This window comes from Zootoca vivipara, chromosome 5 (assembly GCF_963506605.1).
Source record: "Zootoca vivipara chromosome 5, rZooViv1.1, whole genome shotgun sequence".
Taxonomy (NCBI): Eukaryota; Metazoa; Chordata; class Lepidosauria; order Squamata; family Lacertidae; genus Zootoca; species Zootoca vivipara.
In genome coordinates this window covers 64,131,179-64,158,162 of record NC_083280.1, presented here as the reverse complement: position 1 = coordinate 64,158,162, position 26,984 = coordinate 64,131,179, and the positions used below count along the sequence as shown (strand labels likewise).

Here is a 26,984-nt window from a genome sequence, read left to right as displayed (position 1 = left end):
TGACTCTTCCACTTTCCTCACTAACAGCTCAATCATGTCCATATCCGCTTGGAGAAGTAAGTTCCACTGAGTTCAATGGGGCTTCCTCTGAGGTAAGTGGACATCAGATTGCAGCCTATACAGCAGCGAATGACATGGTAGGGCAGAGGCACTTAGGCAACCTCTGAGCAGGTAAAAGAGATTGAAGAGAGAGAATTCTCTTCTTTCTCCTCCACGCAGGTGCTTTTTTTCTCTGCTGACACACTTGGGGGAACTCATGGTGGGAGGGAGAGTGTACTACCTTTGCCCCTGCACTGCGGGCTTTCTCTGCTGGCTTCCTCCTGCACACTACATTTGGCAGGACTGGTCCGATATAGTCTCTCTACAACAGAGTGCTCATCTAGCATTTGCAGTGGCACCACAGTTTCCAGTGACCTTCATTCTAAGGAAATCAAACCTGAGGTTTGCCTGGCACTCCTGAAATCTCTTACTGCTCTCAGACTGGGGAGCATGTTTGACTTGCAAGTGTGTTTCCTGGAAGACAAACTCTGAGCAAAAGGTGTACTGAGCTAAGATGGTGAGAGTAAGCACCAGACGACTTGATGTTCCAGCAGCAAAACCAGAGGTTTCTTCTATTCACAGAAGGGCTAGTGAACCACTGATGGCTGCTGCTCATGAAAGCTGCAGAGGAGATGACTTTCAACCAAGTCTACCTACCTTCTGCCACCTTCCATGGTGTTCCAGAGCCCCCAACTCACTCTGGAACACATTTTGTGGGGTGGAAGGAGGGGTAGCAAGCAGAAAGGGCAACCGTTGAAAATCGCCTCTCCCCTTCTGTGAGTCAAAGGCTCCATTTGCCCATTCCATCCCTACTTACCACTAAGTGATCAACGGACTTTAGCCTTGAATGCCAAATCCAGCCAAAGTTACCCAAATTGCACAAGCCTGTGCATGCATGTAGGGACACATTTTTATATGCCTAACCTTTCTTGGCAGCTTCTTCCTCCTGCTTTTTCTTTTCTTCCTCAATCTTCTTCATCTTTTCTTCATACACATCAGCTCGCGACTTCCATTCCACCCGGTTGTTTTGAAGACCATCAAACATAGGCGTAATTTCCTTGTGGAACCTTGAGAATTCCTAAGTAAACAGTGCAGATCCATAAACTGACCTTTCATGGTGAAATGGTGCATCTACAGTGGTAACACAGACATTTCTGACACGTGCAGACTACAGATGGCCTTTAGCTGGCAAACTGTGGTAACAAACATATTTATTTCGCCATACGATCCCAGGGCAGAACTAAGCTAGCAGGAAGGTTTCTGATGTGCAAAGCCAGGATGAGGTAGCATTTGTCATTGGCCAGAAGGTGTTTAATTCCCCCAGCCTGGCTTAGAAACTTGATTTCCCAGTCAAATGAGGGCAAGTGTTGGATTCTCCCCAGTAAATGCCCCAAGAGGCAAATTTGTGATTAGAAACCATGCATTTGGTGATTCAAATCTAAGTGTATGTATAGGATAAGATGGTGCTCTTTACATTGAAGGGAAACTTTTAAAAGTAGGGAGGCTCAGACATCCCGATATGAAAAGCTCTGAGTAATACCAGTAGGAAATGTTTAAGGAAACTCAACAGTTCAAAAACATGCACAATCGTAACCATTTAACATGCTGATTTGACTTATAATTCCATATGTCTAAAAATTTATGTATATATTGTAAAAACGGAATAATATGACACTCAAATTATTCATCTTACCTTGTATACAAAAGTACACACAAAATCAATGAAACCAACTTGAAGTTTGGGCAGTTCTTCACCTTTGTTCCTGTCCATCATAGGCTAAAAAAATGAATGAAGCAGATATAGTCAGTTGAAATACTTGGAAGTCCCATCAATTGCCTGTTTTTAAAACGGAAAACAATATAATAGATAATATAATTACAACAGAACACTTACAATTGGCTGTTGCTGTAGGACAGTTCGTTCAAGATCACCTTGCTCCCAGAATTCATTTGCAACCATGATGGCAACCTAGGAATGAATAATGGCTTCTATTGAAAGATTCAACATTAAACAGCAATTGTAACCTAAAACAGTATTCAATCTATTCCACAGAAAACGTTGCAGAAGAGTATGTTTTTGCCATCATAGTAATAACTCTTTAAAAATGACCAATAAGATATATTTGCCATACATTCTGATTATTTTGGAATACCACAAGCATGTCCTGAATCCAACTCTGAATTGAAATGTATCACAGCAAAGAAGGTGGGAACGCATTCTTCAAGTATTTAATATGTTACTCCAGTATCTATAGCTGGAAATGAATGCTATGCTGTCTACTTGCTACCCTCTGGAACTCACCAACTAATGGCATTCACTGCTGCAAGACATGGTTATGGCCAATGGAGATGGCTTTAAAATATGATCAAACCTAAATGATTGGCGTTAGCTCTTAGCCATAGCCAGAGTCAATATCTGTCTGAACACCAGTTGCTTGGGATGGCAAAGACCATCTACTTGAGGGCTTTGCAGAGTGCTTGGGCCAGATGGACCCTTGGTCTGATTAGCAGGACCTGCTCTTCTGAACTTCAAGCTGTTGAATTCCTGTTTTTTTATTGTTATGGTGAGCTCGATTTGGGGAAAAAATAGAAAAGGCAGGGAACAAATCTGGAAATCAATAAACATCTTCACATGCTTCAGCATCAAACGTATACAGTATCTAGATATTACTGATATTACTGAAATAAAAGCCTCATATATTTTCTCTCAATAAAAATTACGTCAAACTTGATTCTGAAGATGCTCACCTTACTTTGCACCTCCCAAGGTTTAGTGATAGCAGACAAGTCACAGCCAGTCATCATCATCGCCCTTTAAATAAAGATAATAGATTTATAGAAGGAAGAAAAACAGTACTAGCCTTAGTGAAGGAAGGATAAAATGAAATTGACCTACATTATTACTTCCTTTTTGGTCGGGTCCATAGATATATATTTAATTGCTTCCTCTTCTTTTTCCATCTTTTCAATTGCATCCACAATCTTTTGAAACATAGTCCTTTTCCTGTGGAAATATGGTGACACTTACAATGCACGCATGGTCCCTTTTACAGCCTACTTGGGGATTTTACTGTCCTGGAGCCCAAAATGATCCTCTAAAATGGAATTATGAGGCCCAACAACAAGAAACTTTGATGGATATTAGGCACTAAAGTTAATTACGTTAAAAATATAATGGTCACAGTAGCTGCATTTTAAATTTTCATAAGAAGGAAGCATTATAGTATAAAAGAATTTAACACTTACTTGAAATACAAAGCCAAGTCAGTTGCTATGATTGCAACTTCAAATAAATGTAGAACAGTTTCATACTGGCGCTTATTTAGGTTCTGGAAGATGTTTAAACTCTGCAAGATTGAGATTTTTGCAAATCAGTACAGTTTACAAAATTATTCCATGTGTGTATGCTACAATATAATAATGCATCTACTTAAAGTAAACTGTCTTAGTATTTCCTAGTAATCCAAAACAAAAACTAGGGATAGCAGTATTATTGTGTATAAGTTGTGTATAAGTACAAAATAAATACAAATAAATAACCTGAACACAGACACAGACCTCATCTTGTAGCAAGGTTTTACTGTACTCTAGATGGTGTCTTTCTAAAATGGAAGAGCCATGAAGTCTTGCCAGTGGAGATGCTGACCTGATGAAACACAATCATATAGTTTAAAATATTCCACAGGGTATATTTCTGAACCATGAACTTATATACTGTAGAGTGTAGAGCTTATCCACACTAATTTGCTTTCAATTAATAGGAAACTATTCTCATTCATAGAGTACCAACAACATGTCAGCGTGCTATCTAATTAAAGAAAATTATACAGCAAATTTATCCACTACATAAGAACGTGCCTGGTTGGCCACTGTAGAAAAGAGGACTCTAGCCTAGATGCATATGTGGTCTGATCCATTAGGCACTAAGTTGAACTGGCTACTTTAGATAATGGCAATTGCTTTTCACCACCATCCCAGCATGTTCCCTACTTTTAAGACAGTTGTTCCAGATGTATATGTTAACAGATACCACTTACTTCATTTGATACAAGTTGTTGGTCCCTCTGTGATCAATGTCATGGCAAAAAGCTGCAGATACCATAGCAAAGGCTTCTAGGTCCGTATAATATTTCTTTATTCTACCTGTCTATAGAAAGAGAAGGGGTTTTTTTATTTAAAAAACAATAGGTGTGTTACAAATGAAAAACAAATTTAGGCATAGATCCAGAGAAACAAAAGATACCATCAAAAGGGTAAACATGGTCTGCCCGACGTTGAATCCATGCCGCCAGTTGTGGTAAGTGATATCTCGATAGCCTTTTCTCACGGTATACATCCACCTTGTAAGCACCTGTGGCAAATGAAACACACTTGATTCTCTGTACTTTTAAGTCTTGTAAACAAAATACGAAGCTATTTCGCCACAGCTATCAAATTGGTAGTACTATAATGAAGTTGAGATTTCTAATCCTGATTTCATATCAGTGTAGAGTTAACAGTTAGAATACTGGACTACATACCCTCCAACATTTCTCTGATGAAAATAGAAACGTCCCATGCCATAGTTATAATTTTACAATTTATATCCCACACATGGTTGCCCCAGGCATTCTGGGCAGCTTCCAACATATATAATAACATAATTAAACATTAAACATTTTTTTTAAAAAAAACCCCTTCGCTATACAGGTTTGCCTTCAGATGGCTCGGGGATCGATAACTCCATACCATCCAACATTTCTCAAATGAAAACAGGGACTTCCTAAGGAAAAGTGGGACATTCCAGGATCAAATCAGAAACCGGTACGGCTTCTTTAAATCAGGGATATCCCTGGAGAATAGGGGCACTCGGAGGGTCTGGGACTATGACCTGGGAGACCAAGGGTTGAGTCACCACTCAGCTCATCTTGGCCTACTACTTGGCCTGCAAGACCATTTTGAGTAATCCGCCTTCACCCACCCTATGCCTGACATGATATAGGCAAAGGTTGGGCCTAAACCGCCTCACCCAGTATACCTGAAGGAGCATCTCCACCCCCATCATTCAGCCAGGGCACTGAGGTCCAGCGCTGAGGGCCTTCTGGTGGTTCTCTCAATGTGAGAAGTAAAGTTACAGGGAACCAGACAGAGGGCCTTCTTGGGAGTGGCGCCCTCCTTGTGGAACACCCTCCCATCAGATGTCAAGGAAATAAAGAATCATACAACTTTTAGAAGGCATATATGAAGGCAGCACTTTATAGGAAAGTTTTTAATGTTTGGTGACTGACTGATGCCAGTTATCAGGAGCAGCTGAATAAGATGGAGGATGCCTGTGGGCCTGCCTATGACATAGAGTCAGGCCTACACTCCATATTGCCTCTTCTGTGTTGTGTTTTTCCGCCTATTCCTTGGCTTAGTTTGCAAGATGAAAGGATCCTGGGGCACCACAGCTTAATATATATAGAAGAGCAGATCTGCCACATATTTAGCATTAATGGCATGCTAGGTCTGCAAAAGCAATGCTTGTTCTTTGTTTCATATGGCACAGGCTTAGGGAAACAAAGCAAAATATATCTGACCTCTACTGGTACTTTGAACTTTTCCACAACATTTATCTCAAAGAACATCCGTATCCCACACTTGATCAACTCATGTTCTGTAACAGGGAAGTCACTGAAGCGAAATTCATAAAGTTCTACATCCTTTGGTTCAGGCAATTCCTCTTTCTGTTGGGAAAAACACAACAAAATCCCATCAGTTTGACATGTCACAAGGGATTAGGCAGAGATAATTTTTCTGTCTTCAGCTTCCGTGGGAGGGTTGCCATGCCAACACTTTGGAATAAAAACCACCATGAATATATATACAGATCTCTCATGTTTCAAGGAACACTTCTAGAAAAATTAGCATTCCATACTAGGTTGCTTAATATCTCCAAATTATTTTTAAGGTGGGGAGGCGTATGTTTATGCATTGGTTAGATCCAGTTAGATTTGCCATCCAGTTAAATGCACTTAGATCATAGGGTATATATTGTTTAGATCAGACTGGCCCAAATTGTGGCCCATCAGACCACAGCTCACCAAAAAAAATGCCTTGTGGCTGCCATGTGCTTGACTTTTATCCACCCCAGCCACCCTGCTTTTCTCTTTCTTTCTTTTTGGAGCAAATCTTGAAGGCGGAATGGGCTGCTAATGGCCACTGGTGGGATATGTGCAGCTTGGCGGGTCACAGGTTGGACAGGCCTGGTTCTGGAGAATATTAATTTTTTCCCCCTAGAGAATTGAAGGTGAAATGATGATAGACAGATTGTGGCTCCTGGTGTGTATAATGATCCTACTTCCCCCTCTGGCTCAACAGGTTTTGCAGGTTTTCAAAACAGAATTGTTTCAAAATCCTACAAACCTGTCTGATGATCAGAGGCAACTGTAGGCCAAAATATATGTGCATAAGTGTATGTTGTGGGAAAAAATTAACTTTCACACCGCTTTGAATGTTCTTTCAAACTATCGTATGTCTCTAGCCTTAGACTGTCAGGTATTATTTGGAGAGTGGTGCGTAGCCTAAAAGATATAGAGGACATTGCTTTGTAAAAGCATGGCTACATTAAAAGCGGCAACTCTATAAAAACAATAATCAAATAAAACAATTTAACAAAAAATATAAAGAAAAAATTAAATTAGAAATCTTCACGTGGTGCCAGAAAACCATCAGAGCATATTTCTGAACATGCTTTGTCCCCCAAGAGTTACACACCACATGTCAGATGCTGGAAGAACCGAAAAAAGGGGCCTCGGATGAGGACAATCTCAAAGTATGGGCAGGGAACAAACAATCTTTCAGGTAGCCTGGGCTCAATCCATTAAGGGTTTTAAAGATCAAGGCTCTGCACCCCAAAACAGATTAGGAGCCAACACAGTTATCAAAACACCAGCACAACATGATCATAATGTCCAGTCTCAGCAGCCTAACAGCCATATTATCAACTACAGTCAACCATCGTTTTGCGTGGTTATGTTGCTGACTGCTATGCATGTCGGTGGAGTGGGCATAAGCTCACTCCGTACTGCTATGCCCCCTTTTCTGGACACTTCCCGAGTTGCAGCGATGTGTGTGGTTGCAGCTGCACACATACAGTAATCTAAGTGAAAGGTTACCAGAGCAACAGCTGGCAAATCAGCCTAAGCTGGTAAAAGGGGATTCATGCCACAGTGGAAGCTTGCACCTCTAGTGATAGAGACCATTGAAGGAGCATCCTCATACTGCAAACCTGTTCCTTCAGAGGGACTGCAACCCCATCCAGAACATGGGGGGGGGGCACTCGAACAGACAAACACGCTACCGAAAGCCCCTCCGTCTTATATGAATGAAGACTCGGTTTGTTGGCCCTCATACAGTCCGTAACTGAACTCAAGCACCAGTGTAGCACTTCTACTGATGGCTTCTCAGCCCAAATCTCTGGGTGACCTAACTCAGTGGTTTCATGGTAGATAATAAAAAAGCAATTAACAAGACATAGTCCCATGGAACACCACAGTATAAATGTTGTGGAGCTGACCAGGTAGGAACAGAAGAACTGTAAAATTATACCTCCAGTTGTCAATTCAGATAGCCTAGCCAGAAGGATAGCATGGTCCACTCCATAGTATGAAAAGTAATTGAGAAGTCTAAGGGAATCCCTCTCCTGGCACTGGTCATTGGTCAGGGTGATCCAAGTTGTTTCTGTACCAAATACAGAATCTACTTATATTCTACAGTGGGCAATGGAACTGCTGTTTATTGAGCGCAAAACTCAATGGCGAAAAGTATCTCAACATGCCTCCCTTTTTATTATCATTTGTTTCAAAGTAAGTAGGTTCCCTCTTCTATTTATTCTGATCCCAGGTCAAGGGCAAGAGCCAGTCACTTCTGGAGCAATGGCAGTTTTAAGATGCAACACCTGCTTTATCCCATTACCAAGCCGGGATTCCAAGCTTTCTAATAGGATAAAGCTGTTGTATTTGGCAGTGCATGGGAGATCAGACCTTACATTTAGGTGCCCTTCTCTATCAGGAATTTGGCTGCATTATTTTCTAGGGTTTTTCAGCCCAATGTTTCACTCATATACAAGCTACAAGCTCAGTGGGGGGGCATGGGACCCTGATTTTTAGTTTTCAACACACACACACACACACACCTCACTATCCAGACAAACAAGAGGCATTACCACAATTCAAGGGCTCAGGCAAAATAATGCAAGGAGAACACAGATCAAGGCCAGGGAGGTGTGTGATCTGGTGAGAATCCTGAAGGCCAGATTAAAAAAAAGTCTGTAAAGCAACTGGCCCCTGAGCCTGAGGATTCCCTCCAATGGTTTAATGAATTTCAGGGCACAACTCTCTGTTACAGAAGACTCCTAGTGAAAATGACATTCTGTGTCAAGTCTATTCCCCATTAATTTTTCTTCTCCCTATGCCATGATAGGATGCTGTGCATTTCATCACCCCTACTGTACATATTTGGGTGGCAGTGGCAGTGGTTGGCAGTGGTACATGATGCCATGAAAATCTGACACATTTACATAACAAATACATGATACAAAATGAGAGAACGCTCAACATGAGGATTCCATTTTCAATAACAACCCTGTAATAACAACCCTGCAATACAGTCCTACCAAAGCATGCTGTATACTATATGAAGTCACAGAGAAGCACACAGCTGTAGCAGCAAGCAGATGAGGACAAGAGAGGGCTCATTCTGCCAGGCTGTGCAGTACATCAGTTGCAAAAGCTGTAGACATCTACCAGGGATGGAGAATTGCAGAGACATAACTAGCTCCCTGTTAGGTAACATCACAGAATAGTAGCAGTAAAAGTAATTAAAGCTATTTTTTTTCCAATCACAAGCCAAAGGGTGGGGATCACCCACATTTTCTCATCCTTTCCAACTCCAGCCTCTGCTAATCCAGACTAAATACTGGTAGTGATACAAGCAGAAAGCAGGAATACCAAAGAACGTTCCCTGCAGAACAAGCCCTTCCAGGTGACTCTATCAAAAGGGTCTAGTAGTGATACAAAAGGAAAACAGTAGGACAAAACCACCCCAAAATTTCTTGCTAATTCACTGAGAATTTGACATGAAAATATCTGACCAAATGCATTTTAGAAAAATCCTTCCAAATTTTTTTTGCCTTGTAGATTCCCTAACTTTATTAGGTATATTGCATAGGGTATTGCTTTAAGGTCATGCACCCTAGCATGTATATCCATGCAGATATGGTAGTTCCAATGAATTCATCAAACTCCCCTGCAAATGCTTTCTTGGGCATGGTTCCCTCCCTCTATACCAGAGCTCACAAAACTGCAGCAAAAGCCCAGTGTGAACAAGAGCTATTCTTTGCTTGTTTATTCATTAGACTTCATATCCCATGCTTCACCCTAAGGTCACAGGCTTGTTGCAACATCAAATCACATAAATCTAAACAAACAACATAAACAGAATTAAATCACTAAAACCTCTAGAACCAGTACCCAACGCTCATAATATTTATCATCTCTGAATAACAATATAAATTAACACGTACAACTAATGCATAAAGACTCAATGAAATAATGATGTTTTCTGCTGTTGCTGGAACTCAGCGCAGTAGCCTGCCTGATCTCAGCAGAAAGCTCATTTGAAAGCTGTAGCACAGTTCCACTTAATTGGATTTCCCTTGATGATAGTACAGCTAATAGCACTTCCGCAGCCGAGCTGGGATCATGGGCAGGATAGTATTGGGAGAGGCGTTCTTTCATATAATCAGGTATCTGTCCCTGTCCCCCCCCCCCCCCGCACCAAGCCGTAGAGGGTTTTATATATCAGAATGGGACTCGGTGACAGTGTTCCATGCTCCCATTTGTCGGTACCCATGCTACATCACCTTGCATCATCTGAGGTCTTTGAACCATCTTCAGGATGCACATAGAGTGCAATACAGTAGTCAAGTGGTAGTCAATACAGTACTCAATGTGGGTGTGAGTTACTGTGGCCAGGCTATCCCTGTACTGTACATGGTGAAGCAGGTGGAACTGGCAACAGGCATTGCATGCCCCTGCAACTATCTCAGCCTTCAGTGGAAAGACAGAATAGGAGTATCCTCAGACTCTGTACCTGATCCTCTGGGGACAGTCTAACACCATTCCAAACAACAAACGCCCTGTCCCATATCAAATATAAGTATGCCTTTAGTTACTTACCAAAATTTTGATAAGTTGTTTCTCATCAGAGTTCTCATCTATAACATCTAAATTCAGTTTTTCTTTGTATTTCTAACAGGGGGGAAAGCAAATAAAATCATTGAGTTCAGTTGATCTCACAAAAATGTCCAAACTTCATTTCTGTACAAATGAACTCACACTCACCAATATGCTCTGAATTTCAGCTGCTGTTGCCTTTGTCTGATACATCAGCATTTCCTGAGCAATGTCTTTTCTGTTTTCAAGCTTATTCATTTTGTCATAGGTGTCGGTGTTTAAAACAGACCATCCCAGGAACTGTGTAAGCATCTGAAATGGAATAAATAAATATAATCATTTAGATATTTCCATCTGCTCTGTGCAGCTGGGAAGGCACACACACTGTGATAATGCAAAACACCTGTCTTTTATAGACAGATGAAGACTGTTGAACAAAACAGGCCTTCAGTGATGACAGAAAAGGAGGATTAAATTAGTCGTAATATTTACACTGGGCAAGGTATGTAAGAAGGCATTGCTTTCTGCTCCACTCTGTGTTCATCCCATGCAGCACTGTTTCCATTCTGCTGCAGTTATATTTCTACTGCAAACTATGCTATTTGTCTAGCTGTCCACTGTAGCGAAATTGCCAAATTTACACAAGTAATTATGTTATCATTATAGTTAATTCATTAGTTGCGTAAATCACATGATTATGTTATCCTACCCCATTCATTTCAATGCAAAGGAGACACAATGCAAGCGGAGGGAAAAAGTAATCAATTGACTTGTGTGATCCTTTTGCACCACTATGATGCTTGTTGTAGATATTTTGCTGTGCTAAGTCTTCCGCTAGCACTTGAGCATCACTAATTAGTGAACAAGTTCTTTATCCACTACTTTGGATCCAACCCATTGGCATTATCTTTTATAGAAAATTATTACTTTTTATAGGAAATTTATTTTGATGAAAACAACAGTGACATCCCAGTCCTCACACTTACTATGGCTATATATTAGATGCTCACGATAGGTTGTATATATACCAACTACTATCCCAAGATACTGAGGTGTAGTGTAAGATGTTAGTATTTTGTTTTTAAATTTCCAGTTATGGTAAAACACCCTCCCTCCAGTGACTGACTGTAGCTTGACAATGTCAAGCAACTTGGAGCATACTTCAAGAAGCTGTTCATCGTGCTCGTCAAAGGGTTTGCCATCTTTCCTATTGTAAAATGTAGCTACACCGACAATTTCTTCCTTCTTGTTGACAATAGGTAAAGATAAGACATTTTTAATAATCCACCCTGTCTCATCGAAAGCTTCTTTCTGCAGAAGAGAAAAAGAAAAGAAATTACATTACCACCCACTTATTAAACCACTATAATGCCTGTGTGAACACAATGGAGGGATAGATCAGTCAACCTTCATCCCCTGTCTGTTTTGCATGTCGTGTGCCATGTTTTTTGCAAATTAAACACAGACAGAAAGAGAAAATTCACATTTAGATGTTTTTATTACTTGCTGCTCTAGACTCCTTTGGGCAGAAGATATAAATTTAATCGATCAATATATGTAAATTGCACACTTTTTATATGAATTACTGTGCTATTCAATGCATTTTACCTTAAAATATTATTTCTTCTGGGCATTTAAAAACACATAGGATACATGTTTTAGATTTGATTGGTTGCTACATTCCAACCCACGTATAATCTGAGACTGGCAAATTAGGTCAATTCACTTTAAAAAGCAGACCAAGACTTGTCTCATCCCTCTCTAGTGCTGATGTATTATCTTAGCATTATTTACTTGTTAATGCAATAAACGAAAAGACACTACCTGAAAAGTGAAGTATTCATCGGCTGGTGCATTCATCATATTACAAATCTAGAGAGAGAGGGAGAGAAATACAATAAAAAGAAGCTGTGTCATTTAAATGTCAGATGTCAGCTGTTACAGGAGACAGGCCAAGTAGATTATTTTTGCTTGTATCTTCTTGGGGGCACTTCTAGATGATGCTTCTACAGAGTGGGGGCTCCTGCTGTTATGGCTACAGACTTCTTCATGTACACTGATTCTGGGTAAAGTAAACCTAAAGTAAATACCAGATATAATCTAAACTTTGGGTGAAATTTGTGCAAGGAAATCAGGATGAATGCTAAATAAGGAGGTCACCTGGAGGAGCCCTTACACAAATATTTAGATTATTGTGAAACATTCTGATATAAAGATTTAAACAAAATACACCTATACATAGCTGTATAAAAAACAACAACCCTGAAACTTACAAATCCATTTTCAGCAACGTAAGTTGGCAATCCGCTAGCAAGACACCAGTGATCTGGAGGAGGTGATCTTTGAAGAAGAGAATGAGATAAAATTGAGCACTTCCAAACCAGTACCAGATCTACAAACTGAAAGGTGACCAGTGACACCCATTAAGCTCTTACGACTGTGGTGTTGGTGTGGGTAGGTGGACTATAGAGGGTTTTTAAAAAAAATTGTTGTGGGTAATGAATCCGAGCAATAGGGAGCAAGACTGACATTAATAAAAATATATGGAAAGTTCCCACTCACTCACATATTCTTGTTCTCAGGTTTGTCTCAAATAATTGCATCCTCTGCGTATTCTGGACTATCTATCCCACCCCTCTACCCTTATCACCAAGAGAGAAGCTGCTCTCACGGTCAATGTCAAAGAGAGAGAAAAGGTGCCTTGTTTAATCTAAACAGAAACATCAGAAAGGTATTGTGTGGTGCCCAAAGTTGCCCTCACCTTAATCCCCCTCCCCAGATCTTAGGGCAAAAGCAGGCACTGAAAGGAAGAAACATCTTGGACTCTGGCTGGACCCCTAGTCTCTTCCCACTTCACTCCCTTTCTCAAGTGGCTGTTGCATAAGGGCTTAGTGAAGTGTAAGCCACACCAGAGGAAGCCATTTGCTAAATTCTGGCGCCTGGGGGAGAAGGAAGGAAGGAAGAGCAAAAGGTAACAGAGTAGAGCAGAGCAAAGCAAAGCAGTGTCCATGTTTTTATATGTACTGTAAGCCGCCCAGAGTGGCTGGGGAAACCCAGCCAGAAGGGCAGGGTATAAATATAATTATCATCACCATCACCATCATCAACATCCTTACTATTTTCCCAGACCTGGGGCACAAAGAGCAGCAGCAGCAGCAGTAGATATCTCTCCTTTTGCCTCTTCTCTCTCCACTTCCGTCTGCCATGCAAAGCCTCACTGACAGTCTCCTTTGCTACAGAGACTATGCTGACTTGCAAATGAAGGACGGAACACCATGGTGGGCCATAGGTAGCCACACCACATTGGCAACAGGGCAACACAGCATGGCAAGCTATGGCCCACCAGCCTCTTCTAAAAGCAGAACCAAGCTAGGGAGGGATGCTGTTTTGCCACCCCACTAGCCTGCCACCCAGAGCAAGTGCTCCCCACCCCTACGCAATCTGGGCCTGTTCCAAACACAGTCTACTAATTACTATCTAATAAACTGGTAGTAAACACTCACGGAATGACTTTGATTTCTTCTTTTCCATGTAAGATGTAATCAATAATCTTATAAAAGTTGACTTCCTAAATGTAAGGGGAGAAAGAAATGTAAGAATCTGTCAACAGTATCCAGAAGGCTGTGATTTGGAGAGATGAAAGATGAAAGATGTACTCACCCGGCCATCGGGCGTTTTTGGTCCTTTGTAAGGCTCTGCTTCTCCCAGTTTAATTGGCCATTCATCATAGAATTCCTGGGAATAGTAACAGATGAATTAGCAAAATGTCCCTGAAAAATGGCACCAAGGATGGGGGGGGGGACAAGAGTTCATGTAGAAGGATTTTGGATTTGATATCCCGCTTTATCACTACCCGAAGGAGTCTCAAAGCGGCTTACAATCTCCTCCCCCCCCCAAGAGACACCCTGTGAGGTGGGTGGGGCTGAGAGACTTCAGAGAAGTGTGACTAGCCCAAGGTCACCCAGCAGCTGCATGTGGAGGAGCGGAGACACGAACCCGGTTCCCCAGATTAGGAGTCTACTGCTCTTAACCACTACACCACATATGTCTGATCTTGTGGCCAGTTAGGCTACTTTAATCCCGCTGAAGTGGATTCGATTTAAGTAGACTCACCATACACAAGATTATGTAGCCTCCCTGTAGTGCCAGCAGCAACAATTGGGAAGTGGGGAGGGAAACAAAAGGCATTTTGGGGAGGGGCATGCTTGTTCCACATTTATGAAAGAGAAATAATGCTCCCATCCAAAACATATTTTGGCTGAAGTAGTAACTCCTATTGATTTCTGACAGAGTTAACTTTCAAGTAAGCATGCTTAAGACCACAGCTATATTTTAATGATGAGTCCGTTACAAATTGTATGTGCCTTTCCTTCAATTAAAGATGAGTGTAGCAAGTGGGGGGCAAGCTGCCTCTTCTCTGGCACCACCTCATTAGTCTTTTGTAAAAGTTTAGTTAGGTTAATTAGTTATAATAAACAGTAGTGACCTTCTCTTTGGTCATGTCCAGCAGACCAACAGAATATCGTTCACAGTTTAAGTATACTCGAACGGTGTACAGTGCCTTGTGAAACTGTCGCTCAATATCTGTAAGTTCTTCAAATACTTTGTTGGCAGACCACAAAAGCATCTATTTAAGAGAGAGAGAGAGAAAGAGAAAAAAAATGAGGAAACATTTAAAACTCTGGCTGATGCAGGCCGAAGCAGAAATGACAACAGTGGCAAATCATGAGGAAATGTGTCACAATCAGTACATACTTTTTCATTTTGGGGCACATTATGAAAGCATACACAGGAGCAAGAAAAATAAGTAACGGTACTTTCAATGACTTCACATTTAGTTAAGTAATTTGTAATACTTTACCTGACTTTTTCTGGATTCAATATTATACAAGTATGCAGTGTGATACTGCTTTACAGCAAGTGCAAGGAAATTAATGTATTTGTTAAATAGCTGCAAAAGAGAGAGAGAGAGAAAAGCAATTATCATGGGCACGATCCAAACAAAGTTAAGTGCTTCAAGTTCCACTTATTTCAATGAGACACTTAAGCACAAATACCATATGTCTTACTGCTACTGAAGTCAATGGGCCTTCACAGCACTTTGGTGGGATTGTGGCTCATAATGGTTTGGGTTTGTTGTTTTTTTACTTGCACCGCACTCTTCCTTGGAAAGGCAAACAGCTTACACAAGGCTCCTAACTTTCTCCTATCCAGATCTTTACCCACTAAGGCTGAAATCCTATACAGTATCCTCTTACCTGGAAGTAAGCCCCACTGAACTCAGTGGGACTTACTTCTGAGTAGACATGCATAGGTTCCAGTGAGTTAGGTGTAGCAAAAACTGGAGAGGTTCTTGTGGCACTTTAAAAACAATCAAATTTACTGTGGCATAAGCTTTTATGACAAGATTATCAGATGCATCAGGCTTTAATCTGTGTTGACTGTTATATATATACAGTACATAGTTGTGGAGACAAATTACAACCAGTGAGATCAGAGAGAAATTAAACGCAACCAAGTACAAAAAGTTATAATGACATAAAGTCATCATAGTGACTATTCACAGAACAGTGTTGCTGGTAATGCAAACATCTGACAGTGGAAAGTTAATTAACACCTGTAGAGATGACTGGCGCAAGGGTCGCCCAGTGAGCTTCATGACTGAGTGGGGATTCAAATGCTGGTCTCCCAGGTCATGTTCCAAGAATCTAACCCAGGCATAGGCAAACTCGGCCCTCCAGATGTTTTGGGACTACAACTCCCATCATCCCTAGCTAACAGGACTAGTGGGCAGGGATGGTGGGAATTGTAGTCTCAAAACATCTGGAGGGCTGAGTTTGCCTATGCCTGCTCTAACCATTACGTCACACTGGCTCACAAACTGTAATTCAGCTGTTTCCTGCTGGAGCTGTCTGTAGAAATTCCTTTGTTAAATAATTGCTACTTTAAAGTCAGCAGCAGAGTATCCTGGGAGGTTGACATGTTTTGCTACTGATTTCTGGATATTGCCCTTTCTCATGTCATATTAGCATCCATTTGGAGAATACACTTAGAATGCTACTTTTGTCAGGTGACCTCAAGCCACTCAATGAGCCCTACTTGTTACTTCTTGTTGCTCCATGGACTACAGCGTTCTTCTCTAAAAAACCATTTTAGTACTTACATCTTCATCTTCTTTAGAGAATTCAGAGGCATTTTGCTTGTTAAGAGCCATGAACACAGCAAGAACCTCTTTCCCAGCCACTATTGGAGTTGCAAGCATGCTGACAGTTGTATAGCCGGTTTGTTTATCCACAGTGTCGGAGAAATGATTATTCTGAAACAAATGGGGCCAGTTCATTAGCCTTTCAAATATTACCAGCAAATCATTTGTCACTTTTGATTTGCAAAGAACTGTACAATCTTCATTGTGCTTGGTTTCACGTTTATTCTTTCGGAATGGAGAACTCAGCCAGAGTAACTATCATATTGAACAGTGACACCTTTAGAAAAGTTCTAGAACTCAACTGGCTCAAGAGGAAGGTCTTCAATATGTTGTTGGACGACTTTCCCATAATTTCTGATCATTGGCCATGCTGATAGGAGCTGTAGTCCCAACAACATTTGGAAATTACCACGTTGGCTATTCCTGCTATTAAATCATACTGACAAAGTACCATCGGCATGGATGTTGAAATCGCCCAGAACAATGAGTATCTGGGAAATAACAGAAACAGCAACAGACATCAATTACACTAAAACTTGTTGAATTAATGGCTCTGAAATAAATGATCCCAGGAAGAGTCAATTAAATGAACCAGACAATCCATAAACACAAATAGCTTCTCATTCAACATAATGGGGATGTTGCAGAAACCTTCTCTTGCTGCAGAAAAATATGCTTGTTCTCATGAGAAACAGAATGTCATGAAATTACAGTATCTACATTCCATCTCTATAGGTTTTGCAACACAAATATTACATTACACTCCAATTCTACACAGAATCATAGAATTGTAGAGCTGGAAGGCACCCTGAGAGTCATCTGGTCCAAACCCCTGCAATGCACAAATCTCAATTAAAGTATCCATGATATGGCACATTTTAAATAGGATAGGATGGTGAAAATGATAGTATTTACCCAAAAATTATGTGCATTAGAACATGAATGAATCCATTTCTTTTTCATACAGAGGGCATGTTCTGAGTATGACTTAGTTGGATATCACTAACTAAAATTAATTTTGATCACAATAAAGTTACTGGAAGGTTTGCCATGTAGGGTCAAGATTTGGGTCAATAATTGCTACCTGACCTAGAGGAGACTGAGTGTGCATTAAAGTGGGTAAAGAATCTTATTTAAATAAAATTCAAGATACAATCAATGAGCTCTTAACAGCAGAGGGAAAGGTAACGGCTACAATCTTCTAGACGGGGCTCATGAACAGCAATAGCAGGCAGGCATAGAGAGCATGAGCCAAAAACAGCCATTCATTTCTTTTCTGACATCCTTCAAAGCAGAGCTTTCGAAACTGTGTGTTGCGACACGTTAGTGTGTCGGCTGCGGTCTGTAGGTGTGTTGTGCGAACTTTCCCTCTGCTTGGTTTGCTAGTAAAACTGAATTACTGTGTTGCGAAATGATGTATATCTAAAAAGCGTGTCACCAACATGAAAAGTTGGGAAAGCTCTGCTTTAAAACCTTGCTATGTTGGAACTGCACCCTGAATTTTCACAGTGGCTTCAGTCCATTGACATTATTGCCATACCCTTCCATGTGCTGTTTGTGAAGCAGAAATAGTTGCAGGCTTGAAATACCTCCTTTAAAGCCATCTGTTTAAGCAGGCTTTCCCTGGCTCATAAGATTCATCACACTGCTCTGCTATTCATTTATATTTAATTGAATGTTTTATTGATAGATTTTCTGTTTTTACTGATCTATTGCTATGTAATTTTGGTTATAGTGTTGTGTATATTTTTTTTGTTTCTTTTTAAAATGATCTTATGGTGTTTTATGTAAATCTCTTACTTATGAAGATGTATAAATATTAATATTAAAATAATAATAGTGATGATACACTTCTTGCTCCACAGGACAGAGAGTGTGTGTGGAAGCAGAGGGTATTCATTTGGATTTTTGGTACAGTCTAGCATCTATGTGACAGCAAGCTCTTTACTACAAACAGTTTGTACTTACATTTCGGGGTGAAAATCTTTTCATCAGTTGTTGATCAGTTTTCTCAACTATTTGGACACTTTAATGAAATTCTGTGAATGTTGCTTTCAAAAATAGCCAACTAAGAGTTGTTGTTTTTTAATTTCAGTTGCCCCATTATGGAGATCTTGCATTCAAAATAGCAATCAATGTTTTGCCCTCTAACAGGCTGTGTATAACTTTAATTCCTACCCTGCAATGATTAGCCTGGATAAGATCTCTTCCATGGCATGGTCTGAAGGCACAGGGGGGCCACCACCTTACTGAAGCTAAGCAGGTCTGGATCTTGTCCATGTTTGGATGGGAACCACATGAATGCTAACTTGGTTTCCATGATGGAAGAACAGCAGAATATAAATGTAAGAAAGTCTGGCTCCCTTCTCCTTCTAAACTAGGTGGAGGAGAGAATAGGGCCAGAGGAGAAATTCAATTCCATAAGTGTTTTAAGCCAAATCTGACAAATTTGCACTCTCCAAAACAATATGCAAACCAAAACATAGCTATCCTTCCAAATTTGCATTCATTCAACTGTTGTGATGGAGTTCCCCAGCTCCCAAACGTTTACAAAAATGCATATACTTTCGAAATGTGTGCATAAAAATGAAGACATTTATGAAAATAGCATACAAAGATGCATTATATTAGGGGGAATTGCCTGCAAAAATGTGCATACTAGTCCAAACTGCCAATAAAAATGTGTTTATCAAGAGAAATTTGCACTGAAATGCTGGTGGAATTTCACGAGGACTTAAAAAAAAAGATCAGAAATTGCTGCAAAATGTGGAGAACTGAATGTAAGACAGGGAAAAGATGAAACAGAGAGTACTGAAATTAACAGATCCTTCCATCCCAAGGAGAGAAACTTTGCCAACATGACTTGGTAGGAAGGCGCAGGAGAGATTAGCCTATTATCTAGAAAACAGCACCAAATGCCTAGGAACTGTATACAACATTATTACGGCTTTCCCATGCATTAGGGCAGTGTTTCCCAACCTTGTGCCTCCAGCTGTTTTCGGACTACAATTCCCATCATTCCTGACCACTGGTCTTGCCAGCTAGGGATGACGGGAGTTGTAGTCCCAAAACATCTGGAGGCACAAGGTTTGGAAACACTGCATTAGGGAACCATCAGAGTTTCTGTGACTTCAGCACCCATTAAACAATTCATCTCCTACCTCACACAGGTCACATGAAGAATCTACCAGACTTAAGCAGCCCTGGAACTTGCAATAAGTCAAGAATGACTGTGGGCGTATGGGGGTGAGCAAATTCAGCACAAGTATCCTTTATATACCACATATCTGCTTGTGCACACACACACACTCTAAAGCAGTGGTGGCGAACCTATGGCACGTGTGCCAGAGGGGGCACTCAGAGCCCTCTCTGTGGGCACGTGCGCCATCGCCCTTTCCAACTCCCCACAATCCTAGGATTCAATGGCTAGCCCGCCGGGCTGCACTTCTATAGCCCGCTTGTGCGGGAGGGAGCAAAATGCCGCATGCGTGGCTCTACTCGGTGCGCATGCTGCCTTTACAAACTCTGTGCTGGGGTGCCTCCCTTCCAGGCTGTGACCGATGGCAGTGGAGCGCTGAACCACTGCGGGTCTCTGGTCTTCACTCCAGGATTTCCTTTTCTCCTGCTTGGTCAGGCTAGGAAGCAAACTTTCAAGCTGAACTCTCTCCCATCGCCATGGGTTAATGCAAGATACTCCTTGCTAGGGGACATGCAGCGGAGGGCAAAATATACTGTTTTGTTTTTTCATAGGATTGTGAGGAGTTGGAAGAGAACCCGAGGGTCATCTAAGTCCACCCCCTCTGCGATGCAGGGATCTCAACTACAGCATCCATGGCAGATGGCCATTCAGCTTCTGCTTTGAAATCTCCCAAAGAAATGTTTCTTGAAGGGAAATTAACAAAACAGCCATGTTGTCTGGGAGTAATTCCCTTTTTCATGATTTCACAAACTAGGATAATGCAAACTTTTACCTTTCAATAAAAAGTTGTTTGTATCACTGAAAGCTCTATTATTGTGTTTTTCTTTTAAAACAAAAGATGTTAATGTATGAGTTGTTTTTTCTAAACTAAAACATCAGTATTTAGGTTAATCTGCCGTGTTGGCACTTTGTGATAAATAAGTGGGTTTTTGGGTTGCAGTTTGGGCACTTGGTCTCTAAAAGGTTCGCCATCAGTGCTCTAAAGAATACTGCTAAGTTAGAAAAAACAAGAATTAAAATGTTTGACATTACATATTTATGATAGCTCATCTTCTGTATATTTCTTCTCCAATGAGCAAGCTAGACTCTCTGAGAAGAAACACTTTTGTGCCCCTGTAATTGACAGCTGCACAATAATGCAATTTTCTCTTTTAAAATCCTAGCTGATCAAAAGTTCATTGTGTAGCAATTAACTGTCTCAGGTTGCAAGCTCACTTGTTCAAGTATTTTAAAGGCAGTTTGTATGATGCTTCTAGAAGTGATAAGTGATGAATTCCTACATACAAGTAAGTTTCACTGAGTTTAGTAGGAGTTATGTGTACCCTATTTACAGTTTGCCGTTGCTTGTATAATAAATTGCTTCATCAGCAAACAAAGGAAGTTTAAAAAAAATATGATTAAAATTCTTTATTTCATAATTTTTAAAATTACATGTTAAAGAAAGTCAAGAAAGAACCGAAAAAAGACAAAAAAGAAAAACCCAAAAAACCATAAAAGTAGAAGAAAAAAAGAAAATAGGAAAATCATTATACATAAATTTACATAAACCAAGACTCAGACTTAGGCATAAACCTATCCATGCATACAAAAATTATAATTCCAAACATACTAACACCAATATGCTGGTAAAATAATAATAACATAAAATGTATATATATATATGTACATACATGCATATATATACTAACTCAAAACTCTAGGCAATCACAGCATAGCTCAAACATCTACTATTAAACATACAGTGGTGCCTCGCTTAACGAATGCCCTGCTTAACGAAATTTTCGCTTAACGAAAGGATTTTTCGAGTGGAGCTTGCCTCGCTAGACGAATGCGTTTTACGAAAAATTCGTCTAGCGAATTGCGGTTTCCCATACGAATGCATTGAAATTCAATTAATGCGTTCCTATGGGCAAAAAAAAAGTTGAAAAAAAATTCAGTGCATTCCTATGGGATTCGCTAGACGAATTTTTTCGCTATAAGAAAAGACCCGTGGAACGAATTAATTTCGTCTAGCGAGGCACCACTGTAATATGAAAAAACAAAAACACACACACAAAGAAAAAAGGTACAAATAATGAAAAATACAAATAAGAGTAAAAATAGGAAAAGTTAAAAATTAATTCTGTGATATAACACATAAAATAACCATGACACAGAAGAGTGAATCAGTTCTGTTTGAACTCATGAGGACAGATTCAACCAACAAGTCCCACTAGGTATAATGAGGCTTCCCCCCCTCTCTCCCCCCTCCCCCCGGTCACCCAATAGAGCAGGCATAGACAAATTTGTCCCTCCAGATGTTTTGGGAGTACAAATCCCATAATCCCTGACCACTGGTCCTGTTAGCTAGGGATGATGGGAGTTGTAGTCCCAAAATATCTGGAGGGCCGAATTTGCTAACGCCTGCAATAGACTCTAGGAGAGTCAGGAAAAACCCCAGAACAGCTTACAGGGAGAGGAGAGGGGCAAGTCGAAATGCTTGTGCTGATGAAACAATTGCCATAAGAAAACATTTTATTCTAGTGATAAAATACCTTTTAAGTCAACATGTTTGAATAATAATAATAATAGTGATGATGGTGATGGTGATAACAGTCCCTTTAAACTCAGTTTGACTTGCTTCTGAGTAGACATGTATAGGATTACACTGTATGCTTGATACACTTAATGCTGGTAGCCTCATCTGCAATTCCAATATATCTTATGTATATCTTATGTGAAACCTGACAGTAAGAGCAAAATGGCTTATTCTGATGGCTTTTGGCAGAGATCTGTGGAGACCTAATTACTGCTTGTGTGACATATGTAACCAGAGGGGATCTGGGTTTTGCACAGAAAACCCTTATGTGGCCAAAGATCCCTCTTATCTATCATTCTTCCAGTGAAAAGTTAGCATAAGATATGCATTTATTTCTGAAGTGGTTTTTTATTTCCAGATACCAAGGATGAGAAGATGAAAATCAAATAAGGATACAGCACCTGCTGCTTGGTTCAAACCAGCATGAGTTCTCAAGAATAAAATGGCAAAACCTCGGGAGAGTTCCCCAAAACTGTTCCTGTCTTTTAGCTCTAGAAAACCATGCTATTTTCCTGTTCTCTGGCCAAACTCAACCTGAACTATTCTTTTCAGCTCCCATCCTGCAATTAAGTGTTACATTATGCATGCATCATTTATATTGTGTTTTGGATAAAGACAAGTCGTCTGGTCCATTAAGAAAACATTTTTTGTTCATCATTAACTAACAGGCTATACAGGAACACAGAAGGAGAGGTATATCTCTTTGCTTCTTACAATACTATACAACATATTTGGAAGAGCACCACCAACACAAATGGTTTGACAAGGCGTCAGCACTAAATGCCTTGCTAATGCTCTGTATATTTTACATAGTTTATTTCTTGGCTGAAGCATGAACAGCTAGCAGGCTTCCAGAATTGCTGTTCTCGGGTGGCATTCAATCACCTACAGAAAAAATTAGGATCCACAATTAAAATTGATTTGGGGCTTTTGCACAAAACACACACTTCCCCCGAAGACTGTGTTTTTTGGTATACGGAAAGCAATGGGGAAAGTGTGGAATAAGATTGCTTTGAGGCAACGTTGTCTAGCCTCTCAGAGTGAAGGCTCATTAATTAACCAATGTCATCTAATATCCCTGGAAACAAATCAGGATAAATGCTCAACAAGCAGATTGTCTGGAAGCATTCCTAAAGCAAAACATTCCATGGAATCCTGCAGCTGTGCATATTGTGGACTAGTCTTTGTCACCTGACTTTTGCCCATAGTGGGCACGTTTTTTGCATTACCTTTATGCAACATTAATGAAACATGTAAACAATGTCCCTGCCACGTGACATGCAATTCCAGCATATTTTCTTTAGCAATTCTGACCAACAACTATAGCCTTCCCTACTTTAGTAAAGCCACCATCCTATGCTTGGCAAGATGACTTTGAAGGTGGTATGTATTGTACTCTGATTCTAGGTGCAACATGAATCATAGAATTGGAAGAGACCCTGAGGATCATCGAGCTATTCTAGCTGAACCCCCTGCAATGCAGGAATATGCAGCTGTGCCTTACAGGGATCAAACCTGCAACCTTGGCATTATCAGCACCTCACTCTAACCAACTGAGCTATGAAGAAGCAGGAAATCCCCACACAGACTAGCAAAACCAGCATAAGCATCACAACAGCCTTAGCACAAAGTCAAAAGTAAAAGCTACCACCCCCAAGATAAAAACAGCCATATCCTTTTTGACGTACTTCTGGTTTCACTTATGGGTTTGGCATTGCACAACTTTTGCTAGGAAGCTTGTGTCAGGAAGTATGCTCATTCCATGTATATAGTGTCAATATTTGGAGTAAAAAGTAAACAGGAAAAAATAACTGTAGAATATTTTGAATAAATTACAACAGTCTGGAACACAACTCCTGAATGGATATTTACCACGGTATATCAATGAACAAGCAAACAAGCATTTCAGTGAGTGGCATCTGTGGGGATGCAAAAGCCATGCCAACTTCACAATGCACCAGCTATTGGGTTGTCATTGCAAGCCACTCTAAATAATTCTGTTGCTTTTTACACTGAAGCATATTAAAGCAACTTACAAGATACAAAATCAGAAGAAATATTAAAATAAAATAGAAGTAAACCAAATATAAAAAGCAATTAAAAAACCCACCTAAAGCGCTCATCCAAAAATATATTCAAAAGAACATACAATCAAAACAATCCCTACTGGCAGGCAGGCAATCTAAACAAAAACAAAACACACAAGGGGAAAGGAATAGGGTGGGAACAGGAGAGGAGAGTAAAAAAATCAAAATTCAGGCTTTATATGTCAAAAACCAACACTTTGAATTAAGCAAGTAAATTAACTGGTAGCTAGTGTACAGGTAGTCATGCCAAGGTTTGTGTTACATGTTCAAGCCATCTTGCCCGCTAAGCAATCTGATTGTTAACTTCTGTAACAGCTGCTGTTTCTGAACAGTCTTCAAAGGCAGCCCCATGTATAACATACCCCCCAACATTTCTCCAATGAAAATAGGGATGTCCCATTCCATAATGATAATTTTACTATTTAAACCCCACACGTGTTACTCAGTTGCCCCAGCCACTTTGAGCAGCTTCCAACATATATAAAAACATAATAAAATATTAAATATTAAACATTAAAAAAACAAACCCTTTCCTATACTGTACAAGGAACTGCAGTAATATAATTTAGAAGTTATGTGATTTGACACTAAGAAGCTGCTGAATAGTGTTGAAGTAAATGCAACACTTGTGATAAAGCAAGGACATGATTATAATGAAAGAATCACATGACCCAAATAGCAACGATGGAGATCACATGGCTGACAGAGCCACTTCCGCGCCTGCGTCGGAGGTGGGGTTGTGGGCTGCCCGACTGTACCATCGCGTAGGGGCTGCGAGCTCAGCCCCTACGCGATGGGAGGTTCCCGCCTGCGTCACCCCCCTGACCAGCCAATGAGGTCGGTCGGGGCGGGGCCAATGTATTTTAAAGCGGCCCGCAGGCGGGAAATCTCCCTCTTTCTCCCCCTGTTCACCGGAGCGAACAATTCACCCGCCCGCCCACCCCTAAAAAAGAGGTAAGGGGACGCTGCTATGGACGTCAGTTGGTCGCCCTGGTTGGCCAGGGGGCTTGGTAGGATTTTTCCCATACTGGGGTAGCCATGATGGGTTTTTCGCCTACCTTGTAGCATGTCGTCACAACTTAGGTTAGGTGGTTAGGCGGTTAGGTATGCATAACAGTTAGATGGAGGAGGGGCAGGTTACATCATCAGCTGCCCAAATCTGGAGAAGTAATTCCGTTAAAGGATTCCGGGGGCGAGGCTTGGTCCTGAGCCTGGAGTTGACTGGGCCGTATGGCACGCCCCTTCGGTGGCCACAGGAGGAGTTCTAGTAGATCTACGTTGCGGGGCTCCTTTCTGGTGGTTAACTTCTCACAGACTTCAACACACGGGTTGGAATCGGATATAGCCTGTTAGGTTCCAACGCCTAAGCCAATTCCGCTCTACATGCATAATTAATAAAGTTGTGGCCTTAACCACCCAATTAAATCTTAATCCCTGTGTCATGAGTCTTTATTCAGGGGAAGGAGGGCATATTGCCACACAACTATGTAAACATGACTGATCCAGAGAGTTCCAGTCTCACTTATGCCATTTAATCACTAGGTGGCCTTACACAAACTACTCAATTATTGCATTCTGAGGCATTTGTTTTCAGGGCAGAAACTGCTCAAACTACCGTACATACTGGTACTTCCACCACACTTGGAATGTCTCTTTTCATCCCGATACTGAATGCAAAGTTCTTTGACTGCTCTAAATTTTTATATATATGTTATTTCTTGGTGGTGTTGATGATGGTTGCAGCCTAGCCCCCTTTAGATCAGACTCCACCAGAGAATTCCAATTGCCTTCACAACTTCTGTGACCACTTCATTCAATCAGTCCCACAGCAGACTGAACAAAATGACTTGCCCTGAGGCTTGGCTTTGCATCTCTGCATGTTACTGTTCTGTGCTTGTCTCCTTTCAATCAGGAAGCACACCCAGATCAGTGACTGATGCAGAAACATAGGGACAAGGATTGCCAGAGATACTGTAGTGCAGGGGTGTCAAACTCAAATTCATCGGGGGCCGCATCAGCAGTTTGGTCACCCTCAAAGGGCCGGTTGTATCTGTAGGACTATGTGTCCACTCTTTATTATCATAAATTATTGTCACTGCATTCAATTACTACTGTTTTTTGTAATAATGTAAGTAATAACTAGCGCTGAAAGCAGAAACATAGTCAGAATAATGGCAAGTAAATATTCAAATGTACAATTATTGTACAATTTATTGAAAAATGATTTTTGGTAACTGCACTGGGTGGTGGAGGCTCGCTAGGGTTTCATGCAGGAGCTTTGCAGAGCTACTGGTACCTGGAGATGCTGGGGTCCTTCTGCATGCAGGACAGATGTTCTGCCAGTGAGCCACCACCCTTCACCAAAGGGTCTGGCTGAGGTTGACTCACTGGAGCTGCTCTCCTGGTTCCAGGGTTTAAGGGCCAGAAGTATAAAGCAGCATCCTATGTTTCTGAGGAGAGGGAGGGGAGGGAGGGAGGGAGGGAGGGAGGGAGGGAGGAAGGAAGGAAGGAAGGAAGGAAGGAAGGAAGGAAGGAAGGAAGAAAAGAGGGAGTGGGAGGGAGAGAGGAAGGAAGGAAGGAAAGAGGGGAGAGAAAGAAGAGTAGGGAATAAGGAAGGGAATAAAGAAGGAAAGAAAAAGAAAGAGGGAGAAAAGACGGAAAGGGAGAAAGAAGGAAGGAA

General features: G+C 40.9%; 1 protein-coding gene across 1 annotated transcript in view; it reads right to left on the bottom strand.

Annotated features, from left to right (window-relative positions):
* Positions 1-26,984, bottom strand: part of PDE6C (phosphodiesterase 6C) — a 41,473-nt gene that overhangs the window by 2,111 nt on the left and 12,378 nt on the right. Inside the window, exons 2-21 of the mRNA XM_035137827.2 lie at positions 16,399-16,551; positions 15,097-15,186; positions 14,722-14,862; positions 13,896-13,970; positions 13,739-13,803; positions 12,509-12,575; positions 12,060-12,107; positions 11,397-11,546; positions 10,404-10,547; positions 10,239-10,310; positions 5,598-5,744; positions 4,283-4,390; positions 4,077-4,186; positions 3,598-3,685; positions 3,286-3,386; positions 2,936-3,043; positions 2,788-2,851; positions 1,934-2,008; positions 1,733-1,816; positions 964-1,117 (exon numbers count right to left, since the gene is read on the bottom strand). Of these exons, the coding sequence (XP_034993718.2) occupies positions 964-1,117; positions 1,733-1,816; positions 1,934-2,008; positions 2,788-2,851; positions 2,936-3,043; positions 3,286-3,386; positions 3,598-3,685; positions 4,077-4,186; positions 4,283-4,390; positions 5,598-5,744; positions 10,239-10,310; positions 10,404-10,547; positions 11,397-11,546; positions 12,060-12,107; positions 12,509-12,575; positions 13,739-13,803; positions 13,896-13,970; positions 14,722-14,862; positions 15,097-15,186; positions 16,399-16,551 (2,044 nt within the window). The remainder of the gene's footprint in view (positions 1-963; positions 1,118-1,732; positions 1,817-1,933; positions 2,009-2,787; positions 2,852-2,935; positions 3,044-3,285; positions 3,387-3,597; positions 3,686-4,076; positions 4,187-4,282; positions 4,391-5,597; positions 5,745-10,238; positions 10,311-10,403; positions 10,548-11,396; positions 11,547-12,059; positions 12,108-12,508; positions 12,576-13,738; positions 13,804-13,895; positions 13,971-14,721; positions 14,863-15,096; positions 15,187-16,398; positions 16,552-26,984) is intronic.